Genomic DNA, 20,812 nt, shown 5'->3' with positions numbered 1-20,812 from the left:
TTCATATCTTCCAATAGAGAAAACATAGACAGAGCATTTGATTTTCAACCCTCAGCCAATCTGAAGATTGATCCCTGCTATTTGCTCCAGGGTCTTTTTCAGGTTTCCTTTTGTCATTTATCTCTAGCTGTGGCATTTTTACCTAGTAAATTCGATTTTTTTCAAGAAAGGGTTTTGCGTACAGGTTGGCATGAAAAGTGAAGGACTACCAAGAGGAATGAAGTCCACATGTTGGTGCGTTGTTCTCCTGTCACTCATTTCTATGGTAAGTTGAGTTTTTGTTGTAAAAATAAGTGTTTCTGTCTTTTGAAATCTTGAGTTCAAAGCTACCAGCTAAATGTACAGATGTTGTCTGTGCCATAGCATTTTTCCAAAGGTCTTTTTACTCACAAGTGTTTGGTAAATGTATATGCTGCATACATATTTTGAGTATACTTTTCAGCACCTTGGAGAGCACCAGTTTTGATTTTACTCTTAAAGGGAAATGTCACCATAATTCAACTTCATGTTCATCATCTCCAGCACCACCCTAACATCAACATATGTGAAAATGGCGCGTTTCTATGTTTTGTAGTAAAGAAGATGTTTCCAATGACCTCGTCAACCAATTAGTAGACAATTAGTAGGCAATGCATACTAACAACTGGTTAAAATCACACGACGCACACCGACGATGTCATTGGAAACACTAATCTTCCTTTATCTTTTTTTACTACAAAACATAGAAACGCGCCATTTTCACATATATTGATGTTGGGGTGGTGCTGGAGATGATGAATATGAAGTTTCCGTCTTTCCATCTTTGACTTATCTATTGTTTTAATAGATGTACTATTGTGTTGTGGGCAGAGGGAAACATTTTGTCATTCCCATTCTGATGGTTGTAGATCTAATTTGAATCAATCAACTCAGATTACTCTCCCATTTGAGTCACTCAATTCAGTTGAAAAGTACTAGTGCTTGACATTTCACCTTTTGATAAGCTTGACATAATATCTTTATTGTAATGCCATCACAGTTTCTGACATCCCAGTGGTGTTAATAATCTTCTGGTACACAGTAACCCTGCATGAGGTAAATCTGTCAACAGGCAAGCAAGAGAAACAGGCCCAATTGTCTCTTACACATTACTTTAACTTAATCCCACAAAGTTGACTAATCTTCAATAGTTACCTTGGGTTATCATCACTTCATTTGCATAGTGATTGAAATAAGTCAATTAATATTAATTGTTTCTACGACTTAACTCCCATTATCGAATTTAATTCGCAGTCTTGAAAATTATAAACTCAATTTCACACTTGACTAGTCTCACTAATCATTTTATCCCCTGAACTAATGAAGCCTTCTCTTTAAGGAACACTTTTATTCAGTGGATTATGATGCAATTATATTAAACTAACACTATATTACTGTAAAATGTCATTACAGTACTGTAAACATGAAGTGTTGGATGTATAGAAAGTGTTTACTCTCAATTGTACCACTTGATGTGAAGGTTTTTCCAGGCTTCGCCTCCAAATTGCTTCGCCATGCTTTAATGGGGTGCTCATAATTGTTTCGTGCTCGGCGCATCCTAAACTCTAGCCTCGAGCTCCTTCGACAGATTGACAGACCCATGGGAACCTCGCAAACTTATTTTGGATGCCTTTGAACCAACTCGTGTGTGAAATAATATGATTATGTATTTATCCGCTGGGTGAATTGGAGAAACTAGTCTATTTTAGATTTTTTTGCCACGATAATACCCTCAGTCCAACTGCTGACCGTTTTGATCCTCTACAGACCTCACGGCGATAATACAGCCCTATGTTTGCTATGTTTGATAGTCTATCATTCTATTTCACACCTATTTGAGATGTCTTGAGATGCCTCACTCTAAAGCCCATAATCTTTGACCCCCTCAGGTAACAGTGGGGGTAACATGGAGACCGAGCTTTCTGGTGATTTCATGTTGATCTCTGTTCATCTCTGAGAATGCTATAGCTGATCCATGAAAACATCAGAGAAAGAAAATCCTACATTTTCCAAGATCAATTTGGATATCAGTACAACCAAACGATCCCCTAAAGAAGTGATGGCCAGCTCCCCCAGGAGAGCTACTGATTAGTAGAATCAAGTGTTAGATTAGTGCTAGAACAAAACCCTGCGGAGAGTAGCTCTCCAGGAGAAGAGTAGGCCACATCTGCCCTAAAACATATCCCTGGAGATGTATACAGTCTTACTGCGCTTAGATCCAATTCCATTCTGCTCACTGAACGATGGAATCATGTCCCTGTGGACTCACAGATTCTGAATGGTTCTGATTGACCAGTGTGCTGTAAGGTGCTCTCTGAGATTCATTTAGGCACATATGGTAGCTGAGAGTTGAAAGGGACCTCAAGTATGTCATATCAGTGAAGATCCTTTATATGCTAAATAGAATGGGTGGATTGGCCATGATTCTTGGATGTATATTGATTCATCAACATGGTGCAATTTTGTTTCACTAGAACACAAAATCCTGAGCCAAGTTATGGTAAACAAACCACTCCAACTACCTAAACAAGATGGACGACATTGTTGCTTTGAATAGGAATAGAGATAGCTGGTCCCAACCATTCCAGCTCTAATGACTGTTTAACCGGAAGTGTCAGCTAATCGCAGCACCCAGAATTCACTCAATTTAGTTGCTAAAATGGTAACAATCTGTCAGAAGAGACAAGTCTGCCCCAGAAACCCCCCTAGGAGTTCCAGCTGCAGTACTATTTCAGTGAATGAAAGCTCACACATTTTTAATCTCTCCTAGGTGTTTTTTAGCTACCAGGGTTGTCTTATCAGAACAAGACATTGTTGCTGTATTGGGATTTTAACCTATTGCATATCCTCCTTATCTTAAGGGAAGCTACTGTACAGTCCCATACTTTATCTTCCTCTCTCTAGGGAAAGGATGTGTTAACAGGAAGAGATATCATTCAGGTTCATCCATCTACTGTGTCTACCACATTATGTCTATGGGTATTTTCAATAGGACTCGCTAGGGTATTTCCAATAAGGTTTTAACAGGGTATGTCCTCCATGATAAAATCATCCCAGCATTTGTGTAATTGTGCAGGAATTCTGGTTTGTTTGAGGCCACAGGTAAGATTGACAAAAAGTGAGATTTAGAACTGGCTGATGAGCAATGCCTCACATTTTTCAAATTCACCCCAGTACAGCTGTTGGTGACAACCTGTTTCTCCACCTCCATTTAACACCAGCAAAACATGTTTAATTTTCTGTCTTCTCCGTCTCACATGCTCTCAAACAGAGCGAGGTAATCTTGGCCTTTTCCCCTGTTTCCTCAGACAAGGCTGCCTTGATGTAAATGTTGGTTTAGTCAGGAGAGCCTTGATTTGCCTAATCTCTGTCGTGTGGATTACAGGTTGGTTATAATCCGTGAATTGGGGTCTCTGTGAATGTGACATGGAGCCCTCTAATCCCGACCATGACAGTTTGCACAGGCTGTCAGGTGCTTCAGATGAAAGCTAATTGCACGTCAGTGTTGAACCCAGTATAATAACCCTCATGACAAGACAGTAAGGACCAAGCTAGCGCTCAAGAAAATGTTGGGAATTTAAGATGTACCCTATACAGTGTAATTGTGCATATGATTGCTTAGGAGAAACATGTCTGAATCAACTAAATGGGATATATGTTGTGAGATCCTTAAAGGGAAAACGAAATATTTTATTTTCCAGGTCGCCCTCGCAAAATAAGCTTTTAACCTCGAGTCTTTCTCCTGGATAAATAGAGGTTAAATGAGAGAGAAAAAAAATGGTTGGCTGTCCTTCCGAATAGGGGGAATCCATTGAGATTGAGCTTCAGTCATTTAGCAGCACAGGTAATTACAGCTCTATGAAAGCTATTTTTCATTTGGTCATTGGAGACCCCACTGCTAATGAATCAGGAAAGAGAAAGCCTTGGGAAATAAATGGGGCTTATTTGAATTATGGGTCATGCTTCCTATTCAATGAAACTGAAGCACTCAACCTTTCCTATTTCTTTTCAGATGGAGAACACAAATGTATAAGTTAAAGAACATTGCAGCGACATTTTCTTAGCGCAAAATAATTGTGCAAAGTGCAACAAAATACCATAAACGTCATTCTATTCTTGCAGTGTGATTTCATTTGAAACTTTTCTTCAGCGTTATAAGGAGGCAATTATTTAACCCGAGTTTAGTAAAACTGTCCCCTTTATAACTCACATTGTTGAAGAAAAGTTTGAAATTAAATCATGATGGCAGATTATAATTAGGTTTTTGCACAATTTTTTTCATAGTTTTCATGTTCATTGTATGAAGTCAAATTTGGCCCAAAACAAAGATGAGATTGAAATTAGGTTTGAGCACCACAAATGATCTTTTTCAAATGAAGTATTCTATGTCCAAATCTAACATGCATTCGCACTATAACTGTTACAATATACTGACTACCCTACCGCAATGTCATCCAGTGAACTTTGTGAAAGAGAGAAGACCTTATTCTCCTAGTATTGATCTGAGGTAAAGGTACAAGATGTAAGACTTTGCCCAGATAGATCTGCTGTCACGTTCCACAGATGGGGTTAGGCCATCACTGTCACCATTCTTCATGAAGTGCAGTGGGAATCTTAGCCCTGTCATCTGTATTATTATGAGGGCCGAAGTAAAGGAATCATCAATCAACCGTTCAGGGTACATTCACGGGTAATAGTCTGGTGTTGCATCACGTCTGTAGGCTACTGAATAAACGCTTCAGTCATCTATATGTATGGCAGGATAGGAATGTCCTTACTCTTGATAAAGGACACTGTGTTCATATGAGGCAATTGTGTCATGCACTGGATTTGTCTCATATTCTTACTATATCCATTAGTCACGACCTTCAGCATCACTGAATTTCAAATGGGAATTGACTTTATTGCCATTTCAGACCTACAGTTCATGTATGATCTTTTTGTATAAAACAAAACAATGGCGTATCAAGGTGTCACGTCCTGACCAGTAAAAGGGGTCATTTGTAATTGTAGTATGGTCAGGGCGTGGCAGGGGGTGTTTGTTTTGTGTGTTTTGGGGTTTTTTGGTTCTAGGGGATTTTGGTTCTAGTTTTCTATTTCTATGTTTCTTTTTCTATGTGTGGCCAGGTATGGCTTCCAATCAGAGGCAGGTGTCTTTCGTTGTCTCTGATTGGAAGCCATACTTAGGCAGCCTGTTTTTCCTGTGTTTTTGTGGGTGGTTGCTTTCTGTATAGTCTATGTACCTTACAGAACTGTTGATTGTCTTTTGTTATTTTGTTTAAGTGTTCACTCTCTTTAAATAAATACACGAAGATGAGCACTATACCTGCTGCGCCTTGGTCTGTCCCTTACGACGCTTATGACACAAGGACATATCACTTTTATCTTACACAGCAGACCTATTTTTTTAATGGTTTATGCCATTATGCCATCATGGCATGCCTGGTGTGTTTTATCATTGATATATGATTGTAATGTCTCTTTGTTTTCCACAGGTTACAAGTGCCCATTCATCTGCATCTGGAAGTTCAGACGTTCTGAAGTCAGAGCGACCAAAGTCAAGAGCTAAGGACCTCTGGACAACAGACACCAGCAAGGACTTATCCATCAGTCGTCTGCTCTCCCAGACCTTTTATGACAAGAACCTGTCTGGCCTGGATCTGAACTATGACAAGTTGGAACCATACCCTCAACAGGAGCTCTGGGACTGGCTCCACAACACCTCTAGCCTTCATGACCCCCGCTCCCGATCCAAGAGGAGACCCATCGTCAAGACAGGAAAGTTCAAGAAGATGTTCGGCTGGGGCGACTTCCACTCCAACATCAAGACAGTGAAGCTCAACCTGCTGATCACCGGGAAGATCGTAGACCACGGCAACGGCACGTTCAGCGTCTACTTCCGCCACAATGCTACGGGCCAGGGCAATGTGTCGGTGGGGCTGGTGCCGCCCACCAAGGCCGTGGAGTTCCAGCTGCAGCAGTCGACGGTCCTCGAGCCCAAAGACACCAAGCTGTTCAACTGCAGGGTGGAGTATGAGAAGGTGGAGAAGGGCACCAGGAAGTCGCTGTGTTCCCACGACCCCTCGCAGAGCTGCCCTCAGGAGCAGACCCAGAGCCATGTGTCCTGGCTGTGCTCCAAGCCCTTCAAAGTCATCTGCATCTACATCTCCTTCTACAGCACCGACTACAAGCTGGTGCAGAAAGTGTGTCCGGATTACAACTACCACAGCGATACTCCCTACCTCCCCACCGGGTGATTGGCTGAGCGGCTAAGGGAAAGAAACAGAGACAGACAGGGCATTCGCTCCTGAGAGGTGTCAGTTGATTTGAGCTAGGCTGGCACGGCCCTCAATAGAACAGAGGAGGATGCTTTACTGTCGGAACAGAACTGTTAAAAGGTATTATTAAAGCCAATGCATCCCTGCTGCTTGTGAGATCGCTACACTGAGCAGACCTTCCCTATGGCCATTGTACGAGCATTTAGGACGCAAAATTTCCTGGCTTGGCATACTTTTTACTCATGTATTTTGACCCTCTACACTAGCTATAAGAAAGTGCTCAGCCGGGGCCTTCTCTGAAGATTTGTCATTATGTAAATAATAACTGATAAAGCCCACTTTATTCTATTAGAAACTGTTTTGATCTTCTAATTGTGTGTTGATGGAATAGCATTTTTCATTTTCCTTCTCTCTCATTGTCCATTTCTGTTTGTCACTGGTGATTACAAAGCGGAAATGAAATAGGTAGATGTCGACTTACTGTGAAGGAAAGTGTCAGAACGCATTAAGACGTGCCATCTATTTCGTTGCTTGTTTGTATCTGTATGACAGCCAGAAATACAGATCCTTTCAAATTGTTTCTTTTTCAGTCTCAGTGGACTATACACACAGGAAACTGTTGAGCATGAAAAAGCTAGCAGTGTTGCAGTTCTTGACACAAACAGGTGAAGCCTGCCACCTACCATACCCCGTTCAAAGGCACTTAAATATTTTGTCTTGCCCATTCACCCTCTGAATGGCACACATACACAATCCATGCCTCAATTGTTTCAAGGCTTAAAAATCCTCCTTTAACCGGTCTCCTCCCCTTCATCTACACTGATTGAAGTGGATTTAACCAATACCATCAATAAGGGATCATAGCTTTCACCTGGATTCCCCTGGTTAGTCTATATCATAGAAAGAGCAGGTGTTCTTAATGTGTTGTATACTCAGTGTACATTGTTTTTGGTAGATAACGAAGAAAAAAATGTTACCAATGATTTTCAGCTCTGACATTGATGCCATGTTGATAGCAATCTCTTGCCCTCAGTTATATCCTATCCGACACAAGTTAATGCAGAGTAAATCAGATCAATGGAGGACTTTCATTCATTATGGATCTAAGTGTATTTCAATATTTAAAAAATTACCATTTATGTTTGCCCCATGAGGAAAAAACACAGTAAAGAGTCCCCACTCTGTTCGCTATAAAACATTAAATCAATGAAATCAAAGGAAGTTACAGCATAAAATGTGCTGCTTGCCAGAGGACATGTATTAAACTGCAGGGGCATCTCTCCACACATTATAACAACCACTTCTGACATCAATAACGCAAATTCTGGATGATGATGATGTAATAACACTATACGATAATGATACTGTGTTTTCGATTTGGCCGTTGAGCTTTCATTATGCAAATGTGATGCTTGTAGCTGATTGTGAAACATCTCTGAGAACCATCACTGTGATTGTCATCCCTGTGTGAGAGAATAATGTTCGGGAATTACACTGATACACAATAGGAATAGAAATCCTTTATGAGGTTGATAGGCACCTTGAGGTATAGTTTTTTATGCGGTTTGCAGTGTACATCTAACTAGTCAACTACTGCAGGGTCTTCAGTACTGTACACTTGCACACAGACTCGTTTGATGTTGACACAACTGAAAAATGGAATGGAAGATTTGACAAGGTACTTTATAAGAAATAGGGTTTGTTTCCTGTGAAGAGAGGGGCCTATGTGATAAGAGAGTGTGAACAGGGATTTATGATGTGAATGAACAAAGCTGACAGAAAAAAAAACGTTAACATTTGACTCATAAATTGAGAGCAGTTATCTGTCATCATGGCTACTGGATGACAAATGTTTCAGATTATATTATTCGAATGGGTCTTCCATTTTTATAAAGAGTAATTTTCTGTATAAGATCAGTTAAATATGTTGCCAAACTGGCCACTCGTCTTCATTTTGTGTAATACATTATACTTGATGTATGGCTAATTATTATTTATTTGAAATATATATATATGAATTCAACTGCACTCTTTTATGATGTCCGATAGTTGCACTTGGTTCTGAGTCTAAGCTCTATCTGGTACCATTTCTATGAATGAAACCCTCCATCTGTAATATACTACTGCATGACTAACACAAAGCTTTTAATGAGTGAATTATCCCCCATACCAGATCCAGTCCGTTGGTGCAGTTGTCCTGGGCCTTAGCCATACACCAAGCCTCTGGTCTCCTCCTGCTCTCAGAGAACTTCCTGATTAATGTGGTCTGGGGAACTGTCACAAATGGCAGATAGAATCAGGGGATTTCTCCTTCAGACTCCCAATGACACCCAGCAGCTGCAGGAGTAAACAGATGACTAACCGCTGGCCTTTTGGCAGCCATTGGAGACTGGGAGGAGGAGGAAACCTGTAAACGTTGCCTTGACATTTAGGTGGATTAAAAAGTTATTGGGATCCTGCTCTCTTGGTGTCGGAGGTAGTTGGCTCCGTAATTAACTGTGTCTTGGTCTTTTTTCAAGAAGCTAAGCTAAAAGCATGCTAAGTATCATGCTTGTTGCAGTCCTTCACTTACTATATGTAGGGCTAGGTACACTTGGTTAGCCTAGCACTTTATCTGATATGACATCTATATTAGTGACCAAATAGCACATCACTCATAAACAGATAATCCAATGGGATGTCAAATGACTTATTTGAGTATGTGCAATTGGCATCTAATTCCAGAGTAATTCATTATTGTCATTTCATATCTTGTTATGTTATTGCAGAATTCATGTTGTGTTTTGCTTTGAATCTGTGGTGTTCATTTCTGTGTGAAATACTGACGTATTAAAGCTCTTGCAGACAATGGCTTGTGGTTTTTGAATTACAAATGAATTGCTCTCGTCCAAACGCTATTACTATCCTGGAAATGAAAGCTCATTCATTGTGAACGTCTCATATCAGGTAAAACTAGAGAGAATTAATTAAACTTTGTCATTTTAATTGCTTTAGTGACAGCTGTCCTTTGGTGATGGAGCTATCCTAATGCACATACTGTGGTTTGTCAATTACTTTCCCAGTGAATAGATTAAAAAGCCACAGAGGATAGGATCGTTTCATTAGTCTGGATTAATGCCCCTGGGCAGAACTAGGTATGAATACTTCGCCCCTAAATATGCTGCAAAATGAATACTACTATTTAGCCCATATGAATAGAATGAATTGTGGCAACGTGAAATTAAGTTTACGCTCTATTAATCCTGTCAAACTGCTCGTGCAGCAATATTTGACATGCTAAACTTTTGTCACTCAGTTCCAGGCAAATTGTTGCCATTTGGAAAAGGATGTAATTCTATTCAACATTCAACTGTATGAAGATAATTCATATTTGACATAATTTGAGTGCAATTGGCCCACCATATGAACATCTGTCTATGCTACTCTCGGGAACAGTAGGCTTCCACACCTACACATTCTCACATTATATTCATTAAGACAGTTTCTGAAGCTATTTTTACATGTTCATGTTGTCAGCTGGTACACCTTTCAAACTCTGTATGGATATTTCCAACAGCTTTCACTGGAACTCAAAGCAGGTCAACTATTACTCAACCTATTGCTTCAATAGAATAAAGATAATCAAGCCATGAATCAAATGTTCCATAGAGGGCTATCTAAAGGTGACTTGAGGAAGCATTTTCAATTGGAAATTTTGACCATATTAATCAAATTCACATTCTGATCATAGGGACAATGACCCAATTTAGCGTAATAGTTACACAGCTGGGTATACAATATTATATTTACACATTACGCTAAGTAGGGCTGAATCATTCTGATGTAGCATCAATGGTAAGTGTGAAATTGTGTGATCTAAAGATGACACCTAAGTAAGTATTGACATTTTTTTAAGATAAGGATCCATTGGCTCCTGTAAATTACATGAGGCTTAAGCGGATTACATGCCTGTCACACATTCCTCTACCCACCATCTGTGTTAGCCCTCCAATCAGCGGGGACAATGTAGCTGTATTTCCCTGCTACCGTTATGTATTGCCAGCGAGCGAAGAGGCTGAGCCCAGCTCCCTTGTCTGAATATGTTTGGTCCCCATTTCAATTACAGAAAAAAAAACATATCTAGACATGTAAATAAAAGTATTTATGATTCATGACCAGTTGATGTATAAAATGCCATGTTTACTTTTAACTACTCTGCTGCTACCCCGCCTTGGATATTCTGGCAATGAAACAATCAGGGTCGGCATGTTTTTGAGCTGGGGGTTAGTTTTCAATTGATTTATATCTCTAGAACCACTCCTCCTACCTCTACCGCAAAAGGTTGGATAGAAAGGCAGTGTTTGTGACAGAGATGGACTAGGTGCTACGCAGAGAGAGAGATGATGCACTTAAAAAATGCATCACCATTAAATCAAGGCTCAACCTTGAATGAGTCAAACTCTGTGCCAACACAGTGACGTGAATTCTGCCGTCAGTGCCACATAGCATGCCAAACAGTGTGGGGATGGAACTAACCAGGCAATGGCATTAACAGATAGTGCTTTACTTTCCTGACAAAGGCTTATGCTATTTGTTGTACAGTGAAATTCAGAGAAACTATGACAAGACTTGATTTCAATGTCATTCGACCTATTAAAAGCAAATATTCTTGAGTAGTTTAGAGTGCTTGTCACATCAGTTCCGAGAGTAACTGACAACCCTTAACTGTTGATAAGTTGGGGATCCAAAGTACAATATCTCAATCTAACGCTCAAAATCAACACTTGGTGAAACACACAACCTACACATCACTGGTTGTCAGTGGCTGGGACTTGAAAGCCTGCTGAAAATGGGACCGTATTGCAGTGTAGTAAAGTGCATGGACAATTCCCATGAAGGGGAAGGGATTATGGATTTTGGCCTCTAAGCTGCCTGGATGCCCAGTGAGGATGTATCTGTACTACAGACTAATCTTCAAACACAAGCAGAAGAAGTGATGAATCATTACTGGGCACTGAGGAGTTCGGCTTGGAATCTGGATCATGTTCTAGTGACAAACTGAGGAAAGGTAGAGAGAAACAGACACTACTTTGTAACAAAGATGGGCAGAGAAGTTTAGGTTAAAAAAAGGGTTTAACTGGTCATTGCTCTAGAGAGAAAGAAATATTGGGAAAGCATGTGTGACTCCCAACCTATGGATTAATAAAAACAATCAATCTACATGAACAATCTAGAATTGTTTCCCATCAAATCCAGACATAGCTTTAATGTACAGCAGATACAGAGATAAGAGCAGTGCATTATGGTTCTCAGTAAATGCCATGGTTCCTTATCATCAAGCTTAACTGCAGAGAGAAAAGTCAATTGGGCAATTGTTCGTGACCTATCAAGGCAGGAATAGTCCATTTGGGGGTCAGGGAATCTGGAGGAGTGGAAACCTCTATAGTGACAAACATCATTTTTCATTTTCATGTTGACCCAGTGTACTGGGAAATAATACGACGTTTGTTGGTTGCAGACACAAACCAATTTGCTCAATTAGTCGTTAATTGTGACATTTGCTAATGTAGCAGAGACTGTGAGAGGGTAGAGGGAAGTATTTTAACAAAGAACAAGACTGTGACAAGGAAGACAAGATATTAATGGAGATTATCCTCAAGTGAGGGGACACAAGCTGCAGTAGGAGAATGGCACTTGTCAGACAGAAAGAAACAATCAGTTAGGTGGCCTCCGGTCTGATTGAGATCTTCATAAATTGATAACCTTTCTCTGTGAGTCTATCCTGATTGAATTGTATCGGCCAACAAAAAACTATTTTAAGATGTTCCATTTTCTTGTGTAGTTTAAGTAGAACCAAATTGGTTTGATAAGATCCAGGACGTTGAGATAAGACCAGTTGGAGGAACAGATAGGGTGGAGGACATCAGTAAGTAGGGAAATTATGGAGATCAAGATTAAAATGAGACACTACTACATTAGCCCATGCCTGGCGTAGAGCCCTCCAGTTAAGTCAGAGGTCAAGCTATGAACTTCTCAGAGAAAAGGGAAGTTTAAATGAAGTGGAAAGGAGACATATTATGATTTGTGTGAAGAGTACGACAGAGTAGTGCTTTAGGTAGATTTGGTTCTGTGTTCGTAAATTATACTTTGCACAGATTCACATGACAAAATGTTTTTGCATATTTAATGAGAATGACCTCTACATAAATACAAATAAGTGATTAAAGACATATAATTGTTATAAATCCATGGATAATTGATTGATTTTATTTGCCAGTTTAAAAAAATAATACACACAAAGATAGATTACATAGATATAGATACACACAAAGATACATTACATAGATATACACTACCGTTCAAAAGTTTTAGAACACCTACTCATTCAAGGGTTTTTCTTTATTTTTACTAAAAACTATGAAATAACACATATGGAATCATGTAGTAACCAAGAGTGTTAAACAAATCAAAACATTATTTTATATTTGAGATTCTTCAAATAGCTACACTTTGCCTTGATGACAGCTTTGCACATTCTCTCACCCAGCTTCTCTCACCCAGCTTCATGAGGTAGACACCAGGAATGCATTTCAATTAACAGGTGTGCCTTCTTAAAAGTTAATTTGTGGAATGTCTTTCTTTCTTAATGCGTTTGAGCCAATCAGTTGTGTTGTGACAAGGTAGGGGTGGTATACAGAAGATAGCCCTATTTGGTAAAATACCAAGTCCATATTATGGAAAGAACAGCTCAAATAAGCAAAGAGAAACGACAGTCCATCATTACTTTAAGACATGAAGGTCAGTCAATACGGAAAATTTCTATAACTTTGAAAGTTTCTTCAAGTGCATCGCAAAAAACATCAAGCATTATGATAAAACTGTCGCTCACGTGGGCTGCCTCAGGAATGGAAGACCCAGACTTACCTCTGCTGCAGAGGATAAGTTCATTAGAGTTACCAGCCTCAAAATTGCAGCCCAAATAAATGCTTCACAGAGTTCAAGTAACAGACACATCTCAATGTCAACTGTTCAGAGGAGACTGTGTGAATCAGGCCTTCATGGTCGAATTTCTGCAAAGAAACCACTACTAAAGGACACCAACAATAAGAAGAGACTTGCTTGGGCCAAGAAACACGAGCAATGGACATTAGACCGGTGGAAATGTGTCCTTTCCCACCGTAAAGCATGGAGGAGGAGGTGTTATGGTGTGGGGTGCTTTGCTGGTGACACTGTCTGTGATTTATTTAGAATTCAAGGCAAACTTAACCAGCATGGCTACCACAGCATTGTCCAGTGATACACCATCCCATCTGGTTCGGGCTTAGTGGGACTATCATTTGTTTTTCAACAGGACAATAACCCAACACACCTCCAGGCTGTGTAAGGACTATTTTACCCAGAAGGAGAGTGATGGAGTGCTGTATCAGATGACCTGGCCTCCACAATCCCCTGACGTCAACCAAATTGAGATGGTTTGGGATGAGTCGGACCACAGAGTGAAGGAAAAGCAGCCAACAAGTGCTCAGCATATGTGGGAACTCCTTCAAGACTGTTGGAAAAGCATTCCAGGTGAAGCTGGTTGAGAGAATACCAAGATCAAATCAAATCAAATCAAATGTATTTATAAAGTCCTTCTTACATCAGCTGATACCTCAAAGTGCTGTAGAGAAACCCAGCCTAAAACCCCAAACAGCAAGCAATGCAGGTGAGTGTGCAAGAGTGTGCAAAGCTGTCATCAAGTGTGGCTATTTGAAGAATCTCAAATCTCAAATATAAAAATATATTTATAATATGTACCAATATATAACCCTTTTTTCATTACTATAAGATTCCATATGTGTTATTTCATAGTTTGGATGTCTTCACTATTACTCTACAATGTAGAAAATAGTACAAATAAAGAAAAACCCTTGAATGAGTAGGTGTTCTAAAACTGTTGACCGGTAGTGTAGATTATGGTGGAAATGACAAAAGTATGTTATAATGCTGTTATTGCATCAAATGGTTGTTTTATGCAACAGAATAAGGGGTTGTTAGAACGCTCATCTGTGTGTGTTTTACTGAGGATGGGCCTCTAGAATATCTACGATGTCTTTGGGTGATACCGCATTCCAGAGCATGAGTTAATGTTTCTGTACTGGGGTACCAGGGGGAGATGGCTCCAGTATGGAGTTGGGGGGGCAGACACTGGTCTCTACACAATAAGAATTGTTTTTACAGCAGATACTGTCTACTGTGAATTATAAGTATCTTTCATACAAATCTTAACCTTGTGACCCATTCAATATATCTGTTGTTTGTCATGTATACTGAAGGAGGATGGACTTTGCTATAAAATGCTGTAGCTCAAACCAGCTGGTTGAGTTCTCAGTGATCACCTCCAGGGGTGATTACCGACCAGCTTCATTACTGCACTAATTAAATAATAAAGTTTGATTGTTTTGAAGAAATCTAAAAGTCTCTCCTGTTGATTACAATAATTCCACCACAAGATTCACACAAAGATAGATTGCATAGATATAGATACACACAAAGATCCATTACATAGATATAGATACACACAAAGATATATTACATAGATAGACATGAAAAAAGGTTATTTGGTTCAGTCTGCAGCCTTTTGGTAGGCCTATGATGTTGAAACTCACAATGAGGATTCAACAACTTTTTATTCATTGTATCTTTATCATTGAATTGATGAGGCATCATCTCCATAATAGTATGCAATGTAAGGATCTATACTTGATTGGACTTCTGTCATGATGAGACATCTATAGGTCAGTGCTTCAATGGAAAGAGAGGGACAATTCTTTCTCCTTTCCTTGATGTTTTGCTGCCATCCTGTGGTCGTAACTGTTACCGCAGCATATCTGCTATTCATTTCCTTATAGTCCAAAGTAGGTTAATGTATGCTGATGGAAACCATGTTATTGCAGTACAGATGTTGCCTCTTACAAACGTGTCTTTATTATGAAAACATTATGCGCTAGTAATTCAAAGACACATTCTGTTATAATCGTATGCTCTCTCTCTCTCTCCCTTCTCTCTCTCCTCCCTCTCTCAATTCAATGGGGCTTTTTATTGGTTATGAATACATTGCCAGAGCAAGTGAAATAAACAATAAACACAAGTGAGAAGAAACTAATTTAACAACATCAACAGAAAACTATTAGAAATGAACAGTAAAAATTGCACTCAAAATAATTTCTAAAAGATAAATACATTTCAAGTGTTATATTATCAGCTATGTACAGAGTTTTTAACAATGTGCAAATAGTTGTAGTACAAATAGTAGGGGGGAGATAAATAAGCATTTACAATGTTGTTTGTGCTCCGCTGGATGCTCTTTTCTTATGACAACTGGACACAAATCTTGCTGCTGTGACTGCACATTGCGATATTTCACCTAATAGATATGGGAGTTGATCAAAGTTTGATTTGATTTCAAATTCTTTGTGGGAAATATGTGTCTCTAATATGGTCATACCTTTGGCAGGAGGTTAGGAAGTGCAGCTCAGTTTCCACCTCATTTTGTGGACAGTGGGCACATATCCTGTCTTCTCTTGAGAGTGAGGTCTGCCTATGGTGTCCTCTCTCAATAGCAAGGCTATGCTCACTGAGTCTGTACATAGTCAAGGATTTTCTTCATTTTGGGTCACAGTGGTCAGGTATTCTGCCACTGTATACTCTCTGTTTAAGGCCAGATAGCATTCCATTTTGCTCTGTTTTTTGGTTGATTCTTTCCAGTGTGTCAAATAGTTATCTTTTTCCTTTATCACAATTTGTTTGGGTCTAATTGTGTTGCTTTCCTGGGGCTCTGTGGTCTGTTTGTGTTTGTGAACAGAGCCCTTGTTGGCTGAGGGTACTCTTCTCTAGGTTCATCTCTCTGTAGGTGAGTGCTTTGTGGTGGAATGTGTGGGCATCGCTTCCTTTCAGGTGGTTGTAGAATTTAACAGTTATTTTCTGGATTTTGATAAGTAGCGGGTATAGTCCTAAGTCTGCATGCATTGGTTGGGGTTTTGAGTTGTACAGTTGTGGCCAAAAGTTTTGAGAATGACACAAATATTAATTTTCACAAAGTCTGCTGCCTCAGTTTGTATGATGGCAATTTGCATATACTCCAGAATGTTATGAGTTATCAGCCCTACCACAAAAGGACTGGCTGACATCATGTCAGTGATTCTCTCGTTAACACAGGTGTGAGTGTTGACGAGGACAAGGCTGGAGATCACTCTGTCATGCTGATTGAGTTCGAATAACAGACTGGAAGCTCCAAAAGGAGGGTGGTGCTTGGAATCATTGTTCTTCCTCTGTAAATCATGGTTACCTGCAAGGAAACATGTGCCGTCATCATTGCTTTGCACAAAAAGGGCTTCACAGGCAAGGATATTGCTGCCAGTAAGATTGCACCTAAATCAACCATTTATCGGATCATCAAGAACTTCAAGGAGAGTGGTTCAATTGTTGTGAAGAAGGCTTCAGGGCGCCCAAGAAAGTCCAGCAAGCGCCAGGACCGTCTCCTAAAGTTGATTCAGCTGCGGGATCGGGGCACCACCAGTACAGAGCTTGCTCAGGAATAGCAGCAGGCAGGTGTGAGTGCATCTGCACGCACAGTGAGGCGAAGACTTTTGGAGGATGGCCTTGTGTCAAGAAGGGCAGGAAAGAAGCCACTACTTTCCAGGAAAAACATCAGGGACAGACTGATATTCTGCAAAAGGTACAGGGATTGGACTGCTGAAGACTGGGGTAGAGTCATTTTCTCTGATGAATTCCCTTTCCGATTGTTTGGGGTATCTGGAAAAAAGCTTGTCCGGAGAAGACAAGGTGAGCGCTACCATCAGTCCTGTGTCATGCCAACAGTAAAGCATCCTGAGACCATTCATGTGTGGGGTTGCTTCTCAGCCAAGAGTGTGGGCTCACTCACAATTTTTCCTAAGAACACAGCCATGAATAAAGAATGGTACCAACACATCCTCCGAGAGCAACTTCTCCCAACCATCCAGGAACAGTTTGGTGATGAACAATGCCTTTTCCAGCATGATGGAGAACCTTGCCATAAGGCAAAAGTGATAACTAAGTGGCTCGGGGAACAAAACATCGATAGTTTGGGTCCATGGCCAGGAAACTCCCCAGACCTTAATCCCATTGAGAACTTGTGGTCAATCCTCATGAGGCGGGTGGACAAATAAAAACCCACAAATTCTGACAAACTCCAAGCATTGATTATGCAAGAATGGGCTGCCATCAGTCACGATGTGGTCCAGAAGTTAATTGACAGCATGCCAGGGCGGATTGCAGAGGTCTTGAAAAAGAAGGGTCAACACTGCAAATATTGACTCTTTGCATCAACTTCATGTAATTGTCAATAAAAGCCTTTGACATTTATTAAATGCTTGTAATTATACTTCAGTATTCCATAGTAACATCTGACAAAATATCTAAAGACACTGAAGCAGCAAACTTTGTGAAAATGTACATTTGTGTCATTCTCAAAACTTTTAGCCACGACTGTACACAAAGTATATTTTTGCAGAATTCTGCAGGCAGTCTCAATTAGGTGTTTGTCCCGTTTTGTGAATTATTGGTTGGTGAGTGGACCCCAGACCTTACAACCATAGAGGCATTCTATTTAAGTGATAATGCCCGAGAAGCCGGTGTTTGGAGGATATAATGGCACAAGTTTTGTTAGGCCCGAAACAAAGTCGAGATTGAAGTATTTTTAGCCTGATCCTAATTGGGAAGTTGAGTTTTATGTTCCTTTTGATGGCATAAAAGGCCCTTCTTGCCTTGTCTCTCAGATCGTTCATAGCCTTGTGGAAGTTACCTCTGGTGGTGATACATAGGCCAAGGTACAGTAGGTAAAATGATTTGTGTGCTCAAGAGCAACGGTGTCTAGATAGAATATGTATTTGTTGTCTTGGCAACTGGATCTTTTTTGGAACACCATTCTTTTCGTCTTACTGACATTCACTGTCAGGGCCCTGGTCTGACAGAATCTGTGCAGCAGATCTAGGTGCTGATGTAAGTCCTCCTTGGTTGGGGACAGAAGCACCAGATCATCTGCAAACATTTGATTTCCGAGTCCAGTAGGGTGAAGCCGGGTGCTGCAGACTGTTCTAGTGCCCTCGCCAATTTGTTGATATACTGTATATAATATAAAGGGTTGTGATGGGTACATTTGCTGTCATCTAGTGGATATTTTGCTCAATTGCCCTCAGCTATGTTTAGACTCTTGTTGTTCATGTTTTGCTGTGTTCTAGTGTACTGTGGAATATATTGCTTCCTTATTCTTGACACTTTGCCCAGACATATTTAAGGTTAGAACTACCTTTCTAAGTGTTCTGATACTTCTAGTTTGGAGTTACATTTTTATGATAACATAGCTACAGCATTTCACTTTAAAGTGTGTATACTATTGCTTACTAGGTGTGTCTAATCAATTTTAACCACTCCCCCTTCAAATTAGGGTTAATTGGAAAAGCTGTTAAACAGAGAACATTGTATTATTTCTTTGTACACCCTGATGAAGGCCATGCAGCTGAAACGCGTCGGTTTTTTATAAACATTGTTTCTATTGAACATGCCATACTAATAAAGGCATTTTAATTAATTATATGAAGAGTGCCTTGGTCCTCCTTTCTTTTTGAAGACCAACCCTTTTACCAAAGAGCACCTTCTGTCTACCAACATTTACTATTGTGGACCTTAGTAGCGCTTCCCTTCCTCCTCTTTCTACTGTATATAATATGTTGAAGAGGGTGGAGCTCAAGCTGCAATCCTGTCTCACCCACAGCCCAGAGGAAAGAAATCTGTGTGTTTATTGCCAATTTCAACTGCACGCTTGTTGTTTGTGCACATTGATTTTATAATGTCATATGTTTTTCCCCAACACCGCTTTCCATCAATGTGTATAGCAGACCATCATGCCAAATTTTGTCAAAAGCTTTGTTGAAATCAACAAAGCATGAGAAGACTTTGCTTTTGTTTTGTTTGTTTGTCAATAAGTGTATGCGTGATTGATTGTACGATATTTTGGTAAGAAGCCAATTTGACATTTGCTCAGAACATTGTTTTCAATGAGGAAATGTTGGGAGTCGGCTGTTGATGATACTGCAGAGGATTTTTCCTGACGCAGATTCCACAGTAATTATTGGGGTCAAATTTGTCTCCACTTCTGTGGATTGAGGTGACCAGATGTTGGTTCCAAATATTGGGGAAGATACCAGAGCTGAGGATCATTTTGAAGAGTTTAAGAATAGCCCATTTGAATTTATGGTCTGCATATTTTATTATTCCCTTTAGTATGCCATCAACACCACAGGCCTTTTTAGGATGGAGGGTTTGTATTTTGTCCTGTAGCTCATCCAATGTAATTGGAGAAGCCCATGGGTTCTGGTGGTCTTTAATAGCTGATTCTAAGTTTTGTAAAGTATCATGTTTTTGTTCTTGGTTCTTTGTTATATGATGAAAAGGTTGGAGAAGAGGTTTTGGATAGATAGCTCTTCGTGTTGTTTGTTTAGTGTGTTCCAATTTCCCAGAAGTGATTTGATTCTATGCATTCTTCAATCACATTGAGCTGTTTTCTGACATGCTGTTCCTTATTTTTTCTTAGGGTACTTATGTACTGTTTCAGTGTTTCCCCATAGTAAAGGCATAAGTTAAAGTTTTCTGGGTCTCTGTGTTTTTGGTTGGATAGGTTTCTCAATTTCTTTTCAAGGTTTTTGCATTCTTCATATCTCTCTCTCACTCGCTCTCTCTCTCCCTCTCTTTCAAAGCGCTGTCCCTTGACTATATTTTGTATTTATTTGTTAATCAATTCATCATAAGGCCATGATGTCATATCCTCCTGAGACCCAACAATTCATTTTTGTCCTCTCTAATGGACATTAATATTTGTTCCTTAGCTCTAAGGCCATACATGCCACTGTGTTAGGTCCTGGTTTACCATTGAGAGGACATTCTGGGCTTTTCAATGATATCACATGTTTTTTTTAAATTTATTTTATTTCACCTTTATTTAACCAGGTAGGCAAGTTGAGAACAAGTTCTCATTTACAATTGCGACCTGGCCAAGATAAAGCAAAGCAGTTCGACAACATACAAAAACACAGGGTTACACATGGAGTAAAACAACATACAATCAATGATACAGTAGAAAAATAAGACTATATACAATGTGAGCAAATGATGTGAGATAAGGGAGGTAAAGGCAAAAAAGGCCATGGTGGCGAAGTAAATACAATATAGCAAGTAAAACACTGGAATGGTAGATTTGTTATTTGAAGAAAGTTCAAAGTTAAAATATAAATAATATGGTGCAAAGGAGCAAAAATAAATAAAATAAATAAATACAGTAGGGAAGAGGTAGTAGTTTGGGCTAAATTATAGATGGGCTATGTACAGGTGCAGTGATCTGTGAGCTGCTCTGACAGCTGGTGCTTAAAGCTAGTGAGGGAGATAAGTGTTTCCAGTTTCAGAGATTTTTGTAGTTCGTTCCAGTCATTGGCAGCAGAGAACTGGAAGGAGAGACGACCAAA

General features: G+C 39.8%; 1 protein-coding gene across 1 annotated transcript; it reads left to right on the top strand.

Moving 5' to 3' along the window:
* Nucleotides 1–70: 70 nt before the first annotated feature.
* LOC115177243 (neurexophilin-1-like) lies at nt 71–6,966 on the top strand. The gene is made up of 2 exons (XM_029737845.1): nt 71–265; nt 5,514–6,966. Exons 1-2 carry the CDS (start codon nt 191–193, stop codon nt 6,273–6,275), a joined length of 837 nt encoding a protein of 278 aa, XP_029593705.1. The 5' UTR covers nt 71–190; the 3' UTR covers nt 6,276–6,966.
* The last annotated feature ends 13,846 nt before the right edge of the window (nt 6,967–20,812 follow it).

This window comes from Salmo trutta, chromosome 37, assembly GCF_901001165.1.
Source record: "Salmo trutta chromosome 37, fSalTru1.1, whole genome shotgun sequence".
Classification (NCBI taxonomy): Eukaryota; Metazoa; Chordata; class Actinopteri; order Salmoniformes; family Salmonidae; genus Salmo; species Salmo trutta.
This window is presented reverse-complemented; position numbering and strand designations above follow the sequence as displayed.

Coding starts and splice junctions, on each gene's coding strand:
- LOC115177243 (XM_029737845.1), top strand. CDS start 191: ATGAAAAGTGAAGGACTACCAAGAGGAATGAAGTCCACATGTTGGTGC. Junction 266..5,513: donor TCCTGTCACTCATTTCTATG/GTAAGTTGAGTT, acceptor TGTTTTCCACAG/GTTACAAGTGCCCATTCATC.